The sequence below is a fragment of the Crocuta crocuta genome, unplaced genomic scaffold (genome assembly GCF_008692635.1).
Source record: "Crocuta crocuta isolate KB4526 unplaced genomic scaffold, BGI_CrCroc_1.0 scaffold124, whole genome shotgun sequence".
NCBI lineage: Eukaryota > Metazoa > Chordata > Mammalia > Carnivora > Hyaenidae > Crocuta > Crocuta crocuta.
In genome coordinates, this window is record NW_027551573.1 from 5,499,871 (window position 1) to 5,521,542 (window position 21,672).

The following is a 21,672-nucleotide window of genomic DNA, read 5'->3' on the forward strand; positions in this document are numbered from 1 at the left end:
TTTTGGTGCTGAGACAAGATGAAATTCTACTTTGTTTTCATTATGTTTTATTATATCTCTGATTCTTTGAAAACTGAGAATTCACGAATGCCAAACAGGGAAATTCTCAACTAGAATATTTGATTTCCTAATATAATTTATCCTATCCAATCTCTATCTTCTTTGTGGAATAAAATATAAGAACGGTGTGTGTGTGTGTGTGTGTGTGTGTGTGAAAATTAATGACATTTATTCACTAATTCTTGTCAGACATTAGTTATAGGTCAGGCCAAGGGAGACGATGGCTTGAATCACACTGGTAAAGAAGTAAACATTTCAGTCTTTCCACGCATGGCAGATTTTCCTTTTTAGCGTGGTGTACGTGTTACTCACAAAAGGTTTCTGAGGGAGTAATAATTTCACATGTTACGCAAAGGAAATTAGGTTTACAAAATTAAAAATGCTCCCTAGTAGTTGTTTCATACTAATGAAAACAGCCATATTGCCACTGCATTCATTATGGACTTAATAGTTTTTAGTACTTTATTATACTGTCACTTCTTAGGCATGATACTTATATATAGTATAAAAACAGCACTTTGAATGTTTTAATCAAATTGTGAATCAAAAACGTGCCATTTTCTGGGTTGCTTGGGTGGTTCAGTCCCTAAGGATCTGACTCCAGCATCTGACATGATCTCCCAGTTTGTGAGTTTGCGTCCTGTGTTGGGCTCTCTGCTGTCAGCGCGGAGCCCACTTTGGATCCTCTGTCCCCCTCTCCCTTTGCCCCTCCCCCACTCATGCTCTGGCTCTCTCTCAAAAATAAATCATTTTTAAAACACCATGAAAAATGGACAGGAAATTACTTTCTATTTTTCATAGATGTTTGCCAGCAGAAAAAGGTTTTTAACCCAAGGAATACACAGAAAAGGATGGAGACCTTTATCTAGATTCTTAAAGGAAATTAACTGCACTTAAATAACACTATAACCTCTAATTTTTCTTAAAAACAGAAGGTCCGAAATCACAGTATTTTCCAGCTTAATCAAGAAAAATAGAGAAAGAGTGATTTTCCTGTGATATGGTAAAAGTTGAAAAAATGATGAGGAAAAATACAGTTAAAGAAGATATTTATTTTTGATTGATTTCCTGACTAGGACTGAAGAAAGCATGAGAACCAAAAGATGAAGGCAAGAAGAAAATAAGAGGGTCAGGTAGTTCCCCTCACCAACCATCAGATGGCACTCTAAGCTCAGAACACTGCGATTAGCATTGGAGGTGGAAAGATTTCCTACTTGTAAAGAGCACATAACCTACCCTGTGTTCCACTGTAAGTGACAAATGCATGTTAAGTGTTTGTTAACTGCTAGGGAAAGGAATATGATAAGGTGCATGTGCTCCTGTTGTTGATTTCTGTTTTTAAAGATTCAGTTCAGGAGCTGTCTCCTGCATAAGGCTGCCTGTAACTTCCCCAGGTCAGATTGCTCTTTCAAAATATATTTAAACAGCACTTGTTCAGTGCCAATAATAGCAATGATAAGGCAGACACTCCCTGCCTTCATGAAGGTACCCCTGCAATACTGCATGAGGAGTGGTGTGCCAGGGAACTCCGGGTACGTGCTTGACCTGGAGGCTGTGTTGATGCCAGCTGAGCAGGAAGGGCAGGGAGAATGGAGGAAAGGGGGGAAAGGGAATGTTCCAGCAAGACTGCAAAGGGCTGGTGGTGTTAGTAATCATGGCGCCTATAAGAAGCGTGGACCTGAAGTTCAGAAGAGAGGTGTGAACTGGAGACATCTGGAAGACCTTGGTACAGAAACAAAAACTGATGGGGCATCTGGCTAGCTCAGTTGGAAGAGTGTGTGACTCTTGACCTTAGGGTCATGAGTCTGGGCCCCACATGGGATATACAGATTAATTAAATAAATAAAACTTTTTAAAAAAGATAAAAAAACCTTGACACCACAGAAGAAAGACAGCATCCTAGAAAAGTAGAGGACAAGAAGACAGGGCCTATGAGGAGATATTTACGAGACATGGTGAAGAGGAGGCTGCAAAGCAAGAAGCAGAAAGAAGCTAAAAAGAACATGTATCGGTGAATGCTACTGCAGACACACTTTAAGAAGGCAGTGGTCAAGCAAGGTGAAGTAAGACAAACACTAGGGTATAGCTGTGTGCTCAGCAGCAGCTTACCGGTGGAGCAGGGGGTGGGCAGAAGAGAGGGGTGGAAGCTGAGCTGTGGTGGGTGCGTAGTAAATGGGAGAGCAGAAAAAGGAGACACAGACACAGAAGCCTGTGAAATCAAGGAGAGTGATAATACAGTAGCCTGAGGAGACACAGGTCCAAAAGCGCCATGTGTTTTTGTGTGTGTCTATGCTGATGTAAATATGTTAACATTCAAATGAGAAATCGGGGTCAGGGGAGATTAATGAAAGAAGACACTGTAGGGGTAATTCACAGATCGTAGTTTCTCCACAAGTGGAGGCCAAGGGAAAAGAGGGGTCACTGAGGCAACAAATATGTATTGGGTGTTACCATGTCCCAGATACTAGGGGCCGTGAAAAGATGATCAATAAGATAGATAGCACGTTTAACCTTCAAGCAGCTTCAACTGTAATGGGAAGAGAAAGACATACAAGTAAACATAACTTTAATAGTAATAGGCATTATGAATGAGATAAAATAAAGTTACAAAGTAGTGAGTGACTGGTAGGCTGCTTTAGCTAGGGAGGCCAGGGCAGGCCTATCTGAGGAGGTAAAACTTGAATTGAGGCCTGAATGATCTCAAGAGACAGTTCTGGGAAAGAGGAGGTGTAAGAGTGTACCAGGAGGCACGGCACGGAATGAGCTCAACATGCTGGAGAAACAGAAACACCAGCGTGGCTGCAGCACTGTGGGTGAGGGACAGAGTGAGGGTCACAAATTATGTAGAGCCACAGGGAATGTGGATTTTATTCTAACAGAAATGAGATGCATCTGGAAGGTTTGAAGGAAAGGAGCACCATGGCCTGATTTTTGCTTTAAAAAGATCATTCTGGTTGCTGTGTAAAGGTCAGCTTGTAGAGGAAGAGGCAAAAGTGGAGGCCGAGAGATGCAATTAGGAGGCCACTGCAAAAGTCTAAACATGGTGTAACGGTGGCTTGCACATGTGGTGTCAGTGCTCAGAATTGGGCCTGTTCTGTACTTTGTGGAGCCCACAGGTCTTCCTGTAGGGCTTGAGGGGAAGACAGGAATCAAGAATGTCCCCTCAGCAACTGGCAGGTACATTTAGTAAGATGGGGAAGACTTGTATGTGGGAAGCTTGGAGGGAAAGGGATGGAGACAGATTTGGAGAGCTAGGCAAAGTTTCAGATGTCAATTAGACCTTCAAGCGACAGTGTTAGGAGGCAGCTATCTCAGCTCAGAGCTCAGAGGAGAGGTCTGGTATGAATAGGTAAGTTTGAGAGTCATCTATCTGTAGATCAGATTTGGTATGACGAGGCCACAGCAGTTTACTGAAGGAGAGTAGAGACAAGCAAGAGAGATGAGGGCAGAGTTCTTGGTCAGTCCAATGTAAGAGCAAAGGAAAATGAAGAGGAAAAGACCAGTGAGGAAAAAGGACAGTCGGGTGANAAAAAAAATTACAGAAGAGAGCATTTCAGGAAGAGGGGAGAAGTAGAATAAGAAACCAAGAGCCCAGGGGGTTGGACAGATCATATGTGGACATAAAAGTCTGTTACCATTCTTCTACTGCGTTAGGAGAGAAGAACAAAGAATGAGCACAGGAAGGCTAAGTTTTATATTTGGTGGCAGGAAGCTTGCTGCTGCTATAGCTGTTATTGTTTTTTTATCACTATTATTATTATTAATATTGCTTTTAGTGAGAGCCAGATGATGATGATGATGATGATGATGGTGATGATGATTGATATTGCTATTAGTGACAGAGCCAGATTGAGACTAACAGGAAAGGCAACAAACTGGTAAGGGTGAATTCCGTAAATTTGATAGAATTTTCTTCTTGTGAACTTCACTGAGTAAGTGGCCATTTTGATGTATAGCTTTCTGGTCATATATTTTTTGCCTTATTATGTTATTGAAAATATCAACAGGTTACTTAATTAATTTACCTTGCATCAACTCCATCAAATACTTTCTGACACTCATTTCCAATGACTTCTTGCTTCAGATAATACAGCATTCTTACACGAAGCAAAACCCTAAAATGAGGGAAAGAATATCAAAAGACACAAAGATATTAATCATAAAAGAAAATTAATCCATGAGGTTAAAACTGGAAAAGGATTTGTATACAGAATTTTTATAATTAAATAATAATTACTTCTGATTAAATAAATCTCATTACTACCATATATATAAAATAGGTTTCTCCAAAATCTTCACAATCATCATTATTTAATATCCAAGTAAGATATAATGAAATCATTTGGAGGCCAGTTTTATTTCTCTCTCTGTTGATGAAAACTGTGACACAAGAGGTACCATGATTTGCTGAAGGATACCCTGTAAGATTAAGATTAGGATTGGTCCTAGACCACATTGTCTGGGTACTCAAAATCAGCATGCTTTAAGATTTTTAATAAATTCAGATATATAAACTTTTAAAGAGTTGTGTTAAAAATAACCTACTACCTACTTATTACAGTGGTGTTTTATATGTTTTTTATATCCTTCATCTTGAAGTAGCTGTTCAGGATTATATTTTCGAAGCCATTCTGCTTTCTGTATATCAAATGAGCTTGTTTGAGTCTTTACTTTCTTCCCTTTTCGACCCCTGGGGACAGGGGCTGACAGGCCTGTTAAAATGAGAAGGACACATGAAATCCAGGGTAATTTGTAGAAAGACTTGCAATTTGAAAGATTTTTTTCTAATACAAGAAATTTCTGGAGACTTTCAGAGGTCTGTGCAGGCTATATAGAGATCTTTGAAATATAATGGTAACAATACTGACCCATTGCAAGGTAAGTTAACATGATTGCACACACATATTAAAAGGTGCCCCCAAACACCCAACAATTCTGTATCTGAAATTAATCACTGTGATTTCCATTTTATTGTAAAACACATTATTTTTTCCAAATGTAAAAACTGAAAGCTGAAGCCTGTACCTCCACTTTACTTTAAGCTTCTCCAGTCACAAAATAGTAAGTTTTGGCCTCTTGATTTTCAAAACTGCATTAGGTTTAAAAAATTTTTTTAACGTTTTATTTATTTCTGAGAGAGAGAGAGGAGAGAGAGAGAGACAGACAGACAGACAGACAGCATGAGCAGGGGAGGGCCAGAGAGAGAGGAAGACATAGAATCAGAAGCAGGCTCCAGGCTCTGAGTGGTCAGCACAGAGCCCGATGCGAGGCTCGAACACACAAACCGTGTGATCATGACCTGAGCCGAAGTCGGACGCTTAACCAGCTGAGCCACCTCGGGTGCCCCTAAAACTGCATTAGGTTTAATCACTGTGGATTCTTGTTTAAGAGAGCTAAATTCACTTTATTTGATACTTTTATTGTGAAATCTTCCTTCCTTCCTTCCTTCCTTCCTTCCTTTCTTCCTTTACTATTTTATCTTTAAGTAATCCCTACACCCAATGTGGGGCTCAAACTTACAACTCCAAGATCAAAAGTCACATGCTCTCCTGACTAAGCCAGCCAAGCACCCCTGAAATATTTCAAAAATACAAAATGTATTCCTACTCTTAACCTTAGCATATTTCGTCTGTGTTTTATTAAAGGAAATAAATATGCATAGTTGAAGTCCAATTCACTCCTTCCTTCCCAGAGATAATCACTACCCTGAATTTGTCTTTTTATTCCATGCGTGTTTGTATTCATAGGTTGGAGAAATATTTAAGTTTTCAGACATTGTATTACACATGCAATTCTGCAAATTATTGATTACTTTGGTTATTTTTTTGAGATTTACAATTGTTGATTCACAAGGCTGTAATTTATCCATTTTGGCTGCTATTAAAAATCTATTGTACGACCATCACTGCACGTATGCCACCATCTACCTATTAATCTTTAATGATGCTTGAGTTGCTTCACTTACAGTTTTTAACAATTACTAACAATACAGTTTTGATTTCTTTCAATTCCTATCTCACATTATCTTTTCCTTGCTCTCTTCTACCAGCCAAGAACCTCACCACAATGATAAACAGAAGCAGGATGTGAACCTGTCCATTTCTTCTTACAATTTTGTCAATTTTGCCTTTATATTTTGAGACTGTTTTGTTTGGTGTATAAAGTTCATAATTGTTGTATCTTCTTTTATGGATCAGTCATTTTTATTATTGTGTAGTGTCTCTTTTTGATCCTAATTAATGCCCACCATCTTAAATTGCTATTTTTTCTATGTTAATACTGCCCTATATTCTGGAGTCCACTCCAGTCATATTGATTTGGAACTAACCAAGGCATAATTAAAAACATACATACTTATTTTTCCTAATAAAATCCGTAGATATTCTATATAAACTTCTCCTTAACAAAACTGTCTCAGATTTCACTGCATAATCCTATTTGCGTTTTCACTTTTGCTACATGCTAATTAATATTACACGAGATCTGTTGTGCCAGACTATTTCTTCTACAGCACCTTATTCTTATTCCAAAATCACAGTACATTTGAAGTATCTTTAAAGATATTAAGGATGGTTCAAAAAAGTTGTCTTTTCCTTGCATAGTCCTTATTTACTCCGAGTTCATTTAGTTGGTTTGTTTTCCGTCTGCACCTCTCCTGTTGGAAACTTTCCTCAGATGTCTGATATCCTTGGTTGTTTGCTCATATTTGAGACAGACCAAAAAGTTGACAGATGGTCTGACTGGACTCACTGAAGGGCAATCTGCTGTTACCGTTCATATCGTGAGGTTCTGCCCTGATCAGACTCAGTCATCTCTACCACCATTGTGGGGCTCAAACTCACGAACCTGAGATCAAGAGCTGCACGCACCTTTGACTAGGCCAGCCAGATGCCCCCCCCCCTATTAAAGTTTACTTATGTATTTAAGTAAACTCTACCCTCAAGGTGGGGCTTATAAAAGATAAAGCCTCCTTTTTAAAAATGACCATTATCAGCCCTAAGAAATGCAAATAATACTTGATACTTAAATTTACTGTTATCTAACAAATATAATTGAAAAAAATCCCCTGGGTTGTTTGTTTCAACCAGGGACGAAATAAGGCCCCCACAAGGCAAGTGGTTGAGGACTCTCAAATCTCTTAGGTCACAGCTGGGTTTTCAATCTCGCTCTGTTGGTACTTCAAACTGCACAGTTCTTTGTGCGGAGCTGTCTGTGCCCTCGCAGCCTCTGCCTACTAGATGCTAGTGACATGCTCAAAGCAGTGACAGCCCTGCATGGTGGCAGGACTGGGCACAGACCATGTCTGGTTGAGACTCACTGGTTTTGGATAGCTTCTCTACCCGCCTGACCCCCCTTTGTTGAAGAAACGAGGACATCTGCCTATAGAATTTATCAAGTGTAATGCTTTAAAATTTTTTTCCTCTTTACTGACATGTAAGTGGGGCTTCAAGGAAAGGTGAAATTACGTTTGTGTCCATCTTCCATCCTTACCAGAAGTCAGCTCTGCATGGTACTGATTCTATTGCCTCCTCCTAAGACAGTGTCCAGTGACCAGCCTAATCCAAAACAGGCGCTTTCTGTTCCCCATCTCAGAACCAGTTTATTTACCTCACAGTACTAATCACATTCTGTCAGTATTTATCTCCTTTCTTACTATGTCTGTCTACCTCGCCGGAATGAAAAGTTCATGAGCTCAGGGATCTTGTTTCTTCTTATCTTCCCAGTACCTTGCACGAGAAGCACATAGTAGGAACTATAACAGGTATGTGTTGATTAAATAGAACCAAATCGTAACATAACTTTCAGGGCATCGTAATCTTTTTTGTCTTTATGGAAAATTCAATTACTTTATGATGTGAAAAAATTATTTTGTGTAGAAAAGAATGTTCTATTAGAAAGGATGTGGGAGAAAAAGGGACTTCTATGTACCTCTGATAGAAATGTAAATTGGCATAGTCATATCTGATACGAAATTAAAGAATTTATGAAAACTTAAAATGTATGTATCAGTGTTTCCAAACTTTAATATACATACTTTAATTGCTAAGGAACTTGTTAAAATGCAGATTCTGATTCACTAAGTCTGAGGCCTAAGATTTCGTACTTCTAAGAAGCTCCCAAGAGATGCTGATGCTATTAATCCCTAGACCACATTGTAGGTATGAAGATGTACACACACTACCCCTCAACAGTTCCTGAATTTCATGGTATTTATTTTAGTGAAAGATTTATTCACATGCAGAAGGATCTTCACTGAAACTTGTTTTTTCATTCTCTACAATGAGAAATGGCCTAAGTGCCTGCCCATCATTAAAAGCAGGTGCTAAATCAACTAAAGAACAGCCACAGTATGAACTACTAAAAGGGAGTTTTAAAAATGAGACAGATCTACATGAACACCGATGGGAAGACTTCTTAGACAACCTGCGAACTGACCCATGTTGGATTAACAACCAAATTGCATGTAAACCTGTATGTGAAACCCAACCAAACTGGTAACACTGGTATTTTCTAAGTTGGAACTTGAATTGAGTGTGAAGCTTAAGGGTTCATTAGTGCACTCTATAGTGCTTCAACACTTCATAGGGTACTACGGTAAGTGCTACCTATAAAGCTAAAAAAGTAAATGTCATAAGAACGTTCTTACCTAGATGATTTTGTAGCTCCCGGGTCTGCCCATCTTCCGTTGGAGTAATGAGATCCCATATGAAGCCTTTAATCTTCTCATCTCCTCGGTAGTGAACAAGGCAATACGCTAAGAGGGCTCGGCAAATTATTTCTACATCGTGCTCATTCAGCTGCCTTTTAAAACGGCCATGGGACAGAATCTCTCTCCATCGGCCCCATCTAGTTAAAAAGGTAAACTTACATTAATACTGAGTCAAGTTCTAGAGAAAAACAGAACTCACGGATAAAAGGCCTGAAAACTACAAAAAAAACATTTGTCAAGAATAGGATTTACCTAATAAAGCTTATTCCCTGGGAGTAAAATGCCGACGATGGTATAGTGATTCAAGTGTATCTGATTCAATAATGGATAACAAGACTATCCATTTTTATATTACTAAATATGCAAATCTCAAAAAAACAAGGAATTTGACTTCAGTGATACATTTATAATTTAAAACTTAAGGATATTCTATTATTCTGCTACTAAATATATGTTAAACATATAAATTTAGGGTATTTTAAATCTATTTAAAATAAATTTTTATTGATTCTAACAAGATGAAAAAATACACTAGAATACAGTGTACATTTTCTGTAACTTTATATAAACAGACTATTAACAAGAAACATTAAAAATAATATTTTACCCATAAACTAGAAGATTCTTCTCTACTCTAAAGCATTCAGTTCTCCCATAGCCATTGGAACGATCACAGGGTCTCCGGAGTTTGGGCTTTTCATCTCCTTCGCTTTCGGCTTCAGATAATTCAGCCAATTCATCTTTTGTGGCACTAAAGGGTCTTGTTTGCTTCCTAATTCTTGGAGTGTCAATTACCAAGCTGTTCTGTAAAATTGTTAACAGCTATTACTTGAAGGTCTTTTTATTAATTTGCTTACAACAGTGTTTTACATCTTCACCTTTCAAATTGTACAAACAATAAAATAACTGTCAGAAAAAGAAATTACTAACAATTTTACCCACCTACCAGATCAACTTAAAAATTTTTATATTCCTTTAAAATCCTTATTACCATACACATATAATACTGTGACATCACAGTCATAGGATGAAAAGATTTTGGTATTTGGCTTTATCATTAATATGAAAGTTACTGTGTTATGCTTCTATACTAACCATAATATAGTTTTAAACTATATTTATGCATCTTAGTTTTCTTTACCTAATTCATAGTTTAGATTGTTTATAATCTTTTTTTAAAAGTAGGCTTCACATGCAGCGTGGAGCCCAAAGAGGGGCTTGAACTCACAACCCTAAGATCAAGACCTGGGTTGAGATCAAGAGTTAGATGCTTAATAGGCTGAGCCACCCAGGCACCCTAGTTTTCAATTTTTAAAATACATAATGCTAAAGTAAGTCTTTGTAATCTAAGCTTATCCTAATGATAAATTCAAAAAAGGGAAATATCTAGAAATGCAAATACTGGTCAAGGATTTAAATATTTTATAGATCCAAAAACATGTTTTAGTCCTTTCCAAAAGTTCTATTAATACACAAAAAGCAAAATAAATAAGTGTATAAACAACCTCACCATGTTCAATTCAGTGTAACTCATTCAAAACAACTTACTGACATGCTTTTTACCTTTAATGAAAAATTTCTAAGTTAGGAAGATATACCTGGAGAATATGTAAAAAGTCTCTTTCTCCTTCAATTTTACCCACCAATTTTAGAATTCATCAATGGGTCTCATCTGCTACAATTATTACTGTGGCAGATTTATGGTAGAACTCTTCTCTTCTTCCTTCTATATTTGTTAATCGGCCTTTTATAGTAAGAAAGAGTAGTCCTTTTGCCCCACCCCAGCTTCTTCAAAAACAAAACAAAAAAAACTCTAACTATATTTTTTGAGCAAATTTTCAAGTCTTTTGCCCATAATCTTTTGAGTTTTTGATGTATTTTTGATCACCTTATATGAGCTTTCATATAACAACAGTTCTGACTTTCATATACACTTCTGCTACAAATAAGCCTCACCAGCCTGACTGCCCTTTTATTTTCCATTAAGTACTTTTTAGTCTTATGTATTTAAATATGCCAATCATTTCCTTTGTGATTTCTAATTTAGAATGTTTTCACACCAAATATTTGATAAAACAGAAAACTAGTTTTTCCATTTTCATGCTTTCATTCAAAGAATTAAAAACATTTTTATCACAAGCTGGAGTTGACTTGGTATACAGTATGTCATTATAATGTTCCTCCCAATGCCAACTCCATTTCCTAGTCATGATTATTATATAATGCCTTTTCCTCTAATATTCTTTCTTTTTTAAAAAAAAATTTTTAATGTTTATTTATTTTTAAGAGAGAGAGTATGAGCGGGGGAGGAGCAGAGAGAGAGTGGGAGACACAGAATCTGAAGCAGGCTCCAGGCTCCGAGGTGTCAGCACAGAGCCCAATGTGGGGCTTGAACTCACAATGGCAAGATCATGACTTGAGCTAAAGTCAGCTGCTTAACCAACTGAGCCACTCAGGCACCCCTCTAATATTATTTCTTTATTAAAACTTCTAATTTGATTTTTTTCTGTTATTTTATTCTTGCTCTTTATATCTTTTTCTCAGTAAAATGCTGCTTTAATTATGGTTCCTTTATAATACATTATGTTTTAACAGATAGTAAATAATGCTAGTTTGCCTTCTCTGTATTTCATTTTAGAAAAACCATTTTAAATGTCTTTTTCAAAGTATAGAAAAGAAAATGTAATCATATGAGTATTAAATGAGCACGTGCTTATTATATAAGTTTATTCATAAAGTGCTTAACTCCTCCAGGTAATATACAAGGCCCTATAATGGGAGCCATATCTATGGTCTCTGACCTTGCCTATCACCTCCACACTGCCTGCATTCTGCCACATCATTTCTATTTCTGGAATACACAGAGCTTATTTCCACCAATGGCTCACTGCCATTCCCTGTTCCTAGAAAGATTTTCCTCATGTCTTTACACTGTTGGCTCTTTCTGGTCATTCAATCTCAGCACAATTGAGAGTGACCTCCCTTGACTACTTTGCTTAATGCTGTCTCTACACCTCCCAGCATTCTCTGCCATCTTTTATTTTCTTCCCTCTCTGAAATCACCTTACGTATTTGTTTACTTTTGTCTCATCTACCCAAATTCATAAGTTCTGTAAAAGCAGTGGTTGCTCTGTCTTGGGCACACTGCCCCTACTGTGAGAATGGCACTTGACTCATAAGTGTGCTCCAGTAGGACCAAGCATAAATGCATGAGTGTCTGTGGATCCCCAATACAGACTTTTGAAAAATCACAAACAAGTATTACACTATAAGCACTGTTCTATATCTCCCTCTCTTTCAAAATTTAACTGTCTTGGAGCTCTTTCTATATCACTAGTACATAGGGATGATTATTTTTACTTATTGCATCAGACAGTAACATGCACTAATCCTCTATCATAAGAGGTTTAATTAGTTTACAAGTTTTTTCTTAAACAAAAAGTGTGGCAGTGAGCATCACTGTACTATATTATCATTCATATGGTCATGAATCATATAATCATACCTGTATGATTATTGCTGTAAGACAGGTTCCTAAAAGTGCATTTAAAATAAATAAACATTTAATATTCTTGACAATTCGTTTTTCTAGGGGAACTTTAGATATTGTTTGGTTATATGAAAAAATTGTTAACATTTTGATTTGGGTTGCTTTTCTATGTTTATAAACTTTTTGTTTTTAATTTTTTAAGAATGTTTTTATTTATTTTTGAGAGACAGAGCACACATGGGGGAGGGGCTGAGAGAGAGAGGGAGACACAGAATCTGAAGCAGGCTCTAGGCTCGGAGCTGTCAGCAAAGAGCCTGATGCAGGGATCGAGCTCATGAACCGTGAGATCATGATCTGAGCCAAAATCAGAAACTCAACCAACTAAGCCACCCAGGTGCCCCTATGTTTATAAACTGTTAAAATGCTTAAAATATATCGTTTTCTTGCCAACTGACAAATCTCCCAATTAAATTTGATAATTTACTTTACTGAAATCATACACATCTGTCAACAGGTATACTCCTAAGTATTTTGTATCTTTTTTCCCTACTGTGAATATATATTTTCTTCTGTTATATTTTTCTACTTTTGTTAGTACCAATATTCAGGAAGGCTAAATGGTGTATTTATCTTCTATCCAGTTAATTCATTAAACTCATTTATTTTTTTTTAATGTTTATTTTATTTATTTCAAGAGAGAGAGAGAGAGAGAGAGACCAAGTGAGCAGGGGAGGGGCAGAAAGAATCCCAAGCAGGCTCCATGTTATCAGCGCAGAGCCAGACATGAGGTTTGATCTCATGAACCATGAGATCATGACTTGGGCTGAAATCAAGAGTTGGAGGCTTAACTGACTAAGCCATCCAGTTGCCCCTAATTTTAATGATTAAAAGAATCCACTGCTTCAAGATTCCCACTGCCGATTTATTTTTATTTATTTTTTAATGATTATTTATATTTGAGACAGCTCAAGTGGGAAACGGGCACAGAGGATTTGAAGTGGGCTCTGAGCTGAGAGGCTGACAGCAGCAAGCCTGATGTAGCTCAAACTCAGGAACTGTGAGATCATGACCCAAGCCCAAGTGAGACGCTCAACCAACTGAGCCACCCAGGCACCTCTCCATTGCCTCTTTAGACATATAAACATGCCATATGTAAACAATGGCATGTTTATAAATATCATTTCAAATTTACTTATTTGTTTCATATACAATTATATATATTTCTGAAATATGTGTGTATGGCTATGGTGTTATTTCTCATTGTAAAGTTTTACATTTTAAAAGACTATCTGGGGGCGCCTGGGTGGCTTAGTCGGTTAAGCGTCCAACTTTCGCTCAGGTCATGATCTCGCGGTTCGTGGGTTCGAGCCCCACGCCGGGCTCTGTGCTGACTGCCAGCTCGGAGCCTGGAGCCTGTTTCAGTCTGTGACTCCCTCTCTCTCTGACCCTCCCCTGCTCATGCTGTCTCTCTCTCTCTCTCTCCTAGAAATAAATAAAAATATTTAAAAAAAAAAAAAAAGACTATCTGTTAAAATAGATCCCATGCATCAATGCTTAATACGTAATTCTTTTAATCATTTAGCAGTTATCTTCATAATAATGCTGAGAAACATTGATTCCTATACAATAATTAGACAGGTGTTTTATGAAGTAAACAGTTATGTTATTATCAGTTCTGCAAATTGTAGTTTAGCTTTTTGGCCCTTTCTTAGCTCTAAGGAAAGATAAAAAAGAAACAGTTTTGCCACTTTCTTGACTGCTTTTGTTTTCTCCTTTTATGTCTGACTGGATCATCATTAATGGGAGTGGACTCCAAAGAAACAAGGTTAAAGAGCAAAATAAACATAACTGATGATTTGAAGACATTTTAAAAGTTAAAAAACACATTAAAATATTAAGAATATAAGTATCCAAACTTAATTTATCCCTGTATTACAACCAATCATGATAGATACCAGAGGTATTAAATTGAAGCAGTGTCTGACTCAATATATGATCATTCTAATACTTTACGTCAATTTATTTATGAAGATAAATTTACTTCAGTAAGTACACAGTTGAATACCTTACAGTATTATAATAATAATAGCAAAGTATCCCAAGAAGTAATTTTTGAAAGGGAAAGAAATACTTACTCTGCCACTGATGGCATCTATATCTATTTCTGCCTTTTTAGCCCATTTTTGCCAGAAGTTAGGATCATCTAAGGAAATATCTGTCCGGTTTCCAGATGCCACAAAACTTGCCTGAAATACATAATGGCAGTTTTTCAAAATGTTTTGAAGTTTAGAGGAAAATCTATCAAAATATATTTGAAACAATATCTCCTCACATTTACTGGGGATAGAATTTGAATTCAGCGTACACACATACATTCAAAAGATATTCCAGATGTGACGGTCTGCAACATAGCACAGCGTCTGCTCACATCAAAAGGCTGACTGCCAACATAGGCTGGGGTTTTTAGGAAAGGATTAAGTAAGTTATTACTGTTGTTTAACTCAAGCTTTTGGTAAGTAAGGATCAAATCTCTTTGGTCAAGAAACTACACAGGACAGACATATGCTTTCTAGAAATACTACGTGAATATTAAGAAACTAGGTTAGAACAAGAATTTCTAACCTGCTTGCCCTATACAGCTAATTTTCTGGTATACTCCTACTTTATTCCTATCATATTTTTAAAGAGACAGGTCTCCTAAAGAAAATGCGATACAGGACATGAGAAATTAAAAAAAAATCAGTCTGTCTTTACATTAAAAACATTTTTCCTTACAACAACAATACTGCATAGTCATTGTAAAAATTTAAAAGATTACAGAAGAACAAAAGAAAATATAGATGATTTACTCTCTTAAATATTGTATAAATCAAGTTTAGTTGGAACAAACTTTAGATATTGCAGCTCAGCACTGTCACTTACAAACTAATAACCATTATTTGAAAAGTTCCTGAAAATAGACATGCCACTTCAAAGAAAGCCAGGAAAGTGCTTTATAAAATGAAATAAGCAGTAAAGATACATGATGCTTTAAAAAAGAAGAGAGCCTAAAAGGCATGAGGACACTTTCAACAGTTAAAGGGAAGAATATAGTCACACTTTTTTCAAAAGAATATGATTGGTAAATGGCTTAAAGATAATGCCTAATTATCTGGGATATAATCAAATGATAAAAATCTTCATTAAAAAATCCATCGTGATGGCATTTTAAAAGGCAGAAAATTGCACATTAAAGAGATAATAAACCAGCTATAAGCAAACAAGCCATTTATGACACTGAAGGTTAAGTTTGGAAGTCTGAAAGTTTGATGAGTGGAAAACTGATAATATGAAGGAATCACTGTAAATTTGATTTTTGAATGTAATGATAAGTATTGTGGCTATGTTAAAGAAATCATTATATACAGGGGCAGCTAGGTGGCTCAGTCGGTTAAGCATCCAACTTCAGCTCAGGTCATGATCTCATGATTTGTGAGTTCAAGCCCTGCATTGGGCTCTATGCTGACAGCTCAGAGCCTGGAGCCTGCTTCAGATTCTGTATCTCCCTCCCCCTCTGTCCTTCACCTCCTCATGCTGTGTCTCTGTCTCTCTCTCAAAAATAAACACTAAAAAATTTAATAATAAAAAAGAAATCTTCATATATATTATACATATGCCTGCACATATGCTATCTGGGATTTCCTTTAAAATAATATGAAGGATGGATAAGGTAATGATGAAGCAAATTTGGCATGAGTTGATAATTCTTAAGGCTGAGGGATAAATCTACAGGTTTTATTATACTACTAGTAGTCTATATTTGTAGTTTGAATCTTTAGACTGTGTCTAACAAATGAATTAGAAACAAAATTAAAATCCTAAATGCCTCTTGTGAACTTAAAAGATTCTGTTCATGACAATGCTTACCAAATATTAAGCACATTCATTCCATCAAACATTCTTTGAGGCTGGGTTATTAAAATGCTTGTATATAATAAGTGTTGAAATATTATAAATGTTTAAAACGTACATTCTGCTGGCATATTTATGAAATGGAAGTGATGGAAATAAAGGTTTTAATGAAATGAATTTAAATTTCTTTTTTTTTTGCTTGCTCTAAAACTATAGCTTTGTAGGCCCTAAATGTAATTACGACGGTCCTTATAAGAGAAAGAAGAGGAAAAGGCTATGTGGCAACAGAAGCAGAGATGGAGTAACATGGTCACAAGCAGGGAATGCAGGCACTCAAAAAAGCTGGAAGAGAAAACAGACTCTCCTCTGGAGCCTCCAGGGGAGACCAGCCTTACTGATACCTGGAACTGTAGCAGCTAAGACTCATTTTGGACATCTGACATCCAGAACTATAAGAGAATAAATGTGTGTTGTGATTTGTCACAGCGGCAACAGGAAATAATACAGTGAGATGCCTCTTCTTGATAAACCACATATTATAAAAATTCATATCCAACCTAAAACAGCAAACGCTAACTAACCTGATAAAATGAAAAGGAGTAGCCATCATCATCTGCATAAGAAGTGTTTGATGAGAAGCAAAGTAGTATGATTGAGTAGAAGGAAGAGATATCTAAGTCTGCTCAAGTAATTCTTAAACTTCTACTTGTTAATTAATTCAGAAATGAATTTCTCATAACTGAGCGCATAGGCTATCTATACTTTCAAATCTTCATTAATCTAGATTCATCTACTTCCAGGAACACTGAAAGGTTCACTGAAGTTCTTAGGGTTTTATTTTGTGCTATACAGTTCCACTGAAAACATGCTTCTTGAGATTTAACAAGGCTAGCAAACGATCATCTGCTTTACATAGACATTTGACATGAAAAGCCATTAAGTATGAAAAGCCATTAAATGTTAACAATTAGATTTTTGAAACATATAAGATTATGGTTGCTAATCTTATAAAAGTTCTGTGTTACTGTGGATAATCACTTTTATTCTGCTACCAGATCACTGTTGATAATTAAAATAATTTACCTGGAAGAAACCATACTTCGCAACTAAGCAGCTTTTGTTATATTTGTTATAAGAAAAATGATAAATGTATTTTTCAAAAAAAATTTAAAAATATTTCTAAATAACTTTAGATGCTATTGTTGAATGACATAGAGCCTATTTTCAAGATGACTTCCAAAATTCTGAAGGATTTTAACAAATTAATGCCTACAGAAATAAAATGCCTGTTGCAGAAGATGTTCAAGTAAAGGCTTACGTATTAATTCCAAATGTTAAATCTTAACATTCTTATTCTTCCAAAAATATTTTTCCTACAATGACCTCCTCTAGTCACTAAACCCATTTATTATTTACAAGAGCAGACATTTCAAATGCTGAAATGGCCATCTTCCTACATCAGAAAGTAGCAGAAAAGATAGTGGGTGCCCAGAAGGGCCCTTACAAATAAGTAATCCACTGAAGCTTGATACAGACTGTTTTTGTAAGTTAAGCAATTCAAAGTCTTGTTCTATACCAGAAAATTAAAAAATCAGACTAGAATATTTTCTATTTCTAGGATCCATCTGATTGCCCTTATGAAAATTATCTCAAAATTAAGTTCAGGTGATATAAACACTTATATTTTAGTTACCAATAATGAGTTACCAATAATGAGTTTTATTGGATGGATATGTAGGAAGTCTAAATATACAGTCTCATTATACACTCTGCTCTCTCTCTCTCTATATATATATATCTTTTTTTAAAAAAAATTCTTTGATAATGCAAAGAAATGGATTGGAATTACTCCATTTATCCAAACCACTAAGAATAACTGAGCACAGAGGAAGTCTTTGGAAATTCCAGGAAAAAGTATAAAATACTATTAACTTTGCACCTCTGGTGCCTCTACATACTGGTGCCATATTCTAATATGCCAACTGTCCACTACACAGTGGCATTCCCACACAACTGTGGAAACAAACGAATTCTAGGACAACTACAGGCAAATTCTCTGGACTCACTCAGCTACTGAAGTACCTTTTCAGGTGGCTCTCTTTTCAAATACAAGTTACTACAGGTCTGAGAATTTCAAATAAAAATTTAAATGCTTAAGTATTTCACATTCTTAGAGCACAAGTGGTTATGACTAGAGTATACCTGAGTAAAATAATTCTCATCTGGCACTTTATTGTAAAGTAGAAGAGTAGAAAAGGTCAAGATTATTATCCTCTTGCTTTTTTTAAAAAAATATATTTGTTTTGACACACACACACACACAGAATCTGAAGCAGGCTCCAGGCTCTAAGCTTTCAGCACAGAGCCCGATGCAGGGCTTGAACTCACAGACCACAAGATCATGATCTGAGCCAAAGTCGGAAGCTTAACCAACTGAGCCACCCAAATGATTCTATGCTCTTGTCTTTAAAGAGGACTTCCTCGGGGCGCCTGGGTGGCTTAGTCGGTTAAACGTCAGACTTTCACTTAGGTCATGACCTCGCGGTTTGTGGGTTCAAGCCCCACGTCGGGCTCTGTGCTGACTGCCAGCTCGGAGCCTGGAGCCTGTTTCAGAGTCTGTGACTCCCTCTCTCTCTGACCCTCCCCTGCTCACGCTGTCTCTCTCTCTCTCTCCTAGAAATAAAGCATTAAAAAAAAAAATTTAAAGAGGACTTCCTCTTGGGAGTCTAGAAAGACTCCCAAAGGTCAACTGTCCAAGGTCACTCAGCTTATGAGTCAGAATTCAAACTCTGGCATTCTGGCTTTCCATGATGACTCTCATTAGCATGGTAAACGAGGAAGTCTGGGAATCACCTATGGTCGTTACATGCTTTACATACGCCTACATTAACTAAAAACCAAAACAACCTTAAGAAGAATATCCCTAGGCATAGAATAACCAACAATGGTGATTTCTGTAGTAGCTGTATGCAGTGCATTGACAACTTGAGTAGCGCCAAGGAACCCTGAGTAAATAAGATTTCTCAGGAAAGAAGCCAAAACCATGGTACATCTACCCAATCATGAGCAGTTGTAGTTCTCAGCCTTATACTTCTGCACTGTTCCTTTTGTTTCCACAATACTACTTTGGATTTATTCTTTGTCAACTCTCAAATCTCTACCTGTATCCTAAACAACTCTCCTGGACACCTCCTCTTGGATCCCCTGTAAAGGCCACAAATACAACAGCCCCAGTATTTTGTTTTCTCCACATAAACTTCTCTTTCATTCTCTATCTTACTTAATGATAACCATGACCTTTCTAGTTACTTGAGCCAGAGATCAAGTCCTTTTTGATTCCCTCTTCCATACTTTTCCAACTGGTCATCAACTCCTGTTGATTCAAGTGGCACTCCACTACCCTAGTTCACCCATCATTGTATCCTATATAATCCTCTTATCTGGTATCCCTGCCTTTAGTTTTTCTCCTTTCAAACTCATTCTCTACACTGCTGCTCACGTTAAATTTCTAAACTGCATTCATTTTGTCCATTTTCTGCTTGAAGGGATTAAAAAGCTTTTTAACTGCCTTAGGATCAAGTTCAAATTCCTCAAAATGGAACTTTTTCAGTCCTTCATAATTTGGGTCTAACCTCCCTAATCCCTTCATTTTCATCTCCATTTAATTTATCCCGTGCATCTATACATGCCTATGCATAGTCCCTGAAATCTTCCTTGCAGTTTAGCAACACAGGATCCATTTCTTGTGAGGCTCTCTGTAACATGATGAAATCCACACTTCCTTCAATACCCAGGTGTTATTTTCTCTGCAAAGGCTTTCCTGATTCTCTGGCTCTTCCATTTTATGCAAAATTAATCATTTTCTTCTTTACTTTTTCAGCAACTAGAACCCTTTCATTTTAGTATTCCCAGCATTTAGCAAAGTATCTGACACAGGATTTCATTAATTTGCTGAAGGAATCAAGAGAAAAATTTTCATCTGAAGACTGATATTACTTTGGAAATAGTCTCTATACTACCTGCTGTAACACAGAGCTCTCCATAAAGATAAAGAAAGACTTCTGGGTTGAAAGTGGAGACGGGGGTACAGAAAGGGAGTACAGGAGAATGGTGAAAGCCTGTATGAATCAGTGCAGGTGACACAGAATATTGCAATAATAAACTTTCAGATGAATACAAGATATAGGTATACCATGTCTCTTTCTTAAAAAAAAAAAGGGGGGGGGAGGTAAGTCTAGGAATTTAGTAAACTTATGAAATATTTTCCCCAAATAAGGTGGTTATTAACACTTCCTTTCCAGACACAAATTTCATTTTCCCCTCCCCAAATTAGATTTAAGTATTTAAGATGAAATTTGAAATCCTTTCTCTTCTTTAAGTACTTTAAATTACTGTCAGTTAATATAAGATGATTTAACCTCCTAGACTATTAACTATTACATCTTGCTCTGACTTCGACATAGATGTTCTTTAATTTCTAAATCTGATTTTAAGTGTTCTTTTTTTTTTAATATTTTTATTTATTTCTAGGAGAGGGAGAGAGAGACAGCGTGAGCAGGGGAGGGTCAGAGACAGAGGGAGATAAAGACTCTGAAACAGGCTCCAGGCTCTGTGCTGGCAGTCAGCACAGAGCCCGATGCGGGGCTCGAACCCACGAACCGCGAGATCATGACCTAAGCGAAAGTCGGGCGCTTAACCGACTAAGCCACTCAGGCGCCCCTGATTTTAAGTGTTCTACTCTGATTAATACATAGAACTATTCCTGGTTATTACACTTACTCCAGTATATGTGAAATTTGATATGAGAGATCAGAAAAAAAATGAAGGAAAAGAATATTTTACCTACTTCTTAAACATTAAGTAGATACTCTGCAAATGATTAGCAGAGAAGAGTGGAAGTTTTCTTAGTAGTAAACATAACTGGTCTAGTTACAAACTATCACTCACTGTTACCTTGGCAAATGTTGACCCACGTCCTTCAGACTCAATTGTAATAGTTTTTGTACGACATAGTAAAATCTGATCGATATCCTCCTCACAGAATTTAGAGCCTTCATCTTCCTCCTCCATAATAGCACCATAAGCACCTCTTCGAAGCAGGTCTTCTATTTCCTTTTTGGAAAGCTGCTGAATCTAAAGTGAAAATAATTTTGGTATCAGTATTATTTTGAAATTCATAAAATGAGAAAGCATCCCTAAAAAATTTCAAAGTACAAAGAGTCATGTTTAAATTGTATTTGGGTTTACAGTATACAAAAGAGAATTCTCGGAAAGAATACATTGAAATTGTTGACTTTTGCTTATTATCTTTAAAGTAAGATTTGCCATGTGCCTATAATAACTTCAGTTACATCAAAGCATATGGGGCAGGTAACATCTCTAGGTTATTTTTAGTAGCAGGATTCTACAATTGTCACAAGCATAAGATATGAGACAATAATCTTGAGGTGAAAAAAGAAATGCCAAAAAACATCACTTATAACAAAACAAAGCTAATGCTGTAGTCTGATACTGAAAAAAA

At 36.6% G+C, this 21,672-nt stretch overlaps 1 protein-coding gene across 8 annotated transcripts in view; it reads right to left on the reverse strand.

The window, feature by feature from the left end:
* CHD9 (chromodomain helicase DNA binding protein 9) overlaps positions 1-21,672 on the reverse strand; it is a 160,068-nt gene that overhangs the window by 45,649 nt on the left and 92,747 nt on the right. For all 8 annotated transcript variants that reach the window (XM_077751354.1, XM_077751353.1, XM_077751352.1 and 5 more), the window contains exons 18-23: positions 21,105-21,284; positions 14,396-14,506; positions 9,378-9,574; positions 8,708-8,907; positions 4,613-4,772; positions 4,086-4,175 (exon numbers count right to left, since the gene is read on the reverse strand). In XM_077751354.1, the coding sequence (XP_077607480.1) occupies positions 4,086-4,175; positions 4,613-4,772; positions 8,708-8,907; positions 9,378-9,574; positions 14,396-14,506; positions 21,105-21,284 (938 nt within the window). The remainder of the gene's footprint in view (positions 1-4,085; positions 4,176-4,612; positions 4,773-8,707; positions 8,908-9,377; positions 9,575-14,395; positions 14,507-21,104; positions 21,285-21,672) is intronic.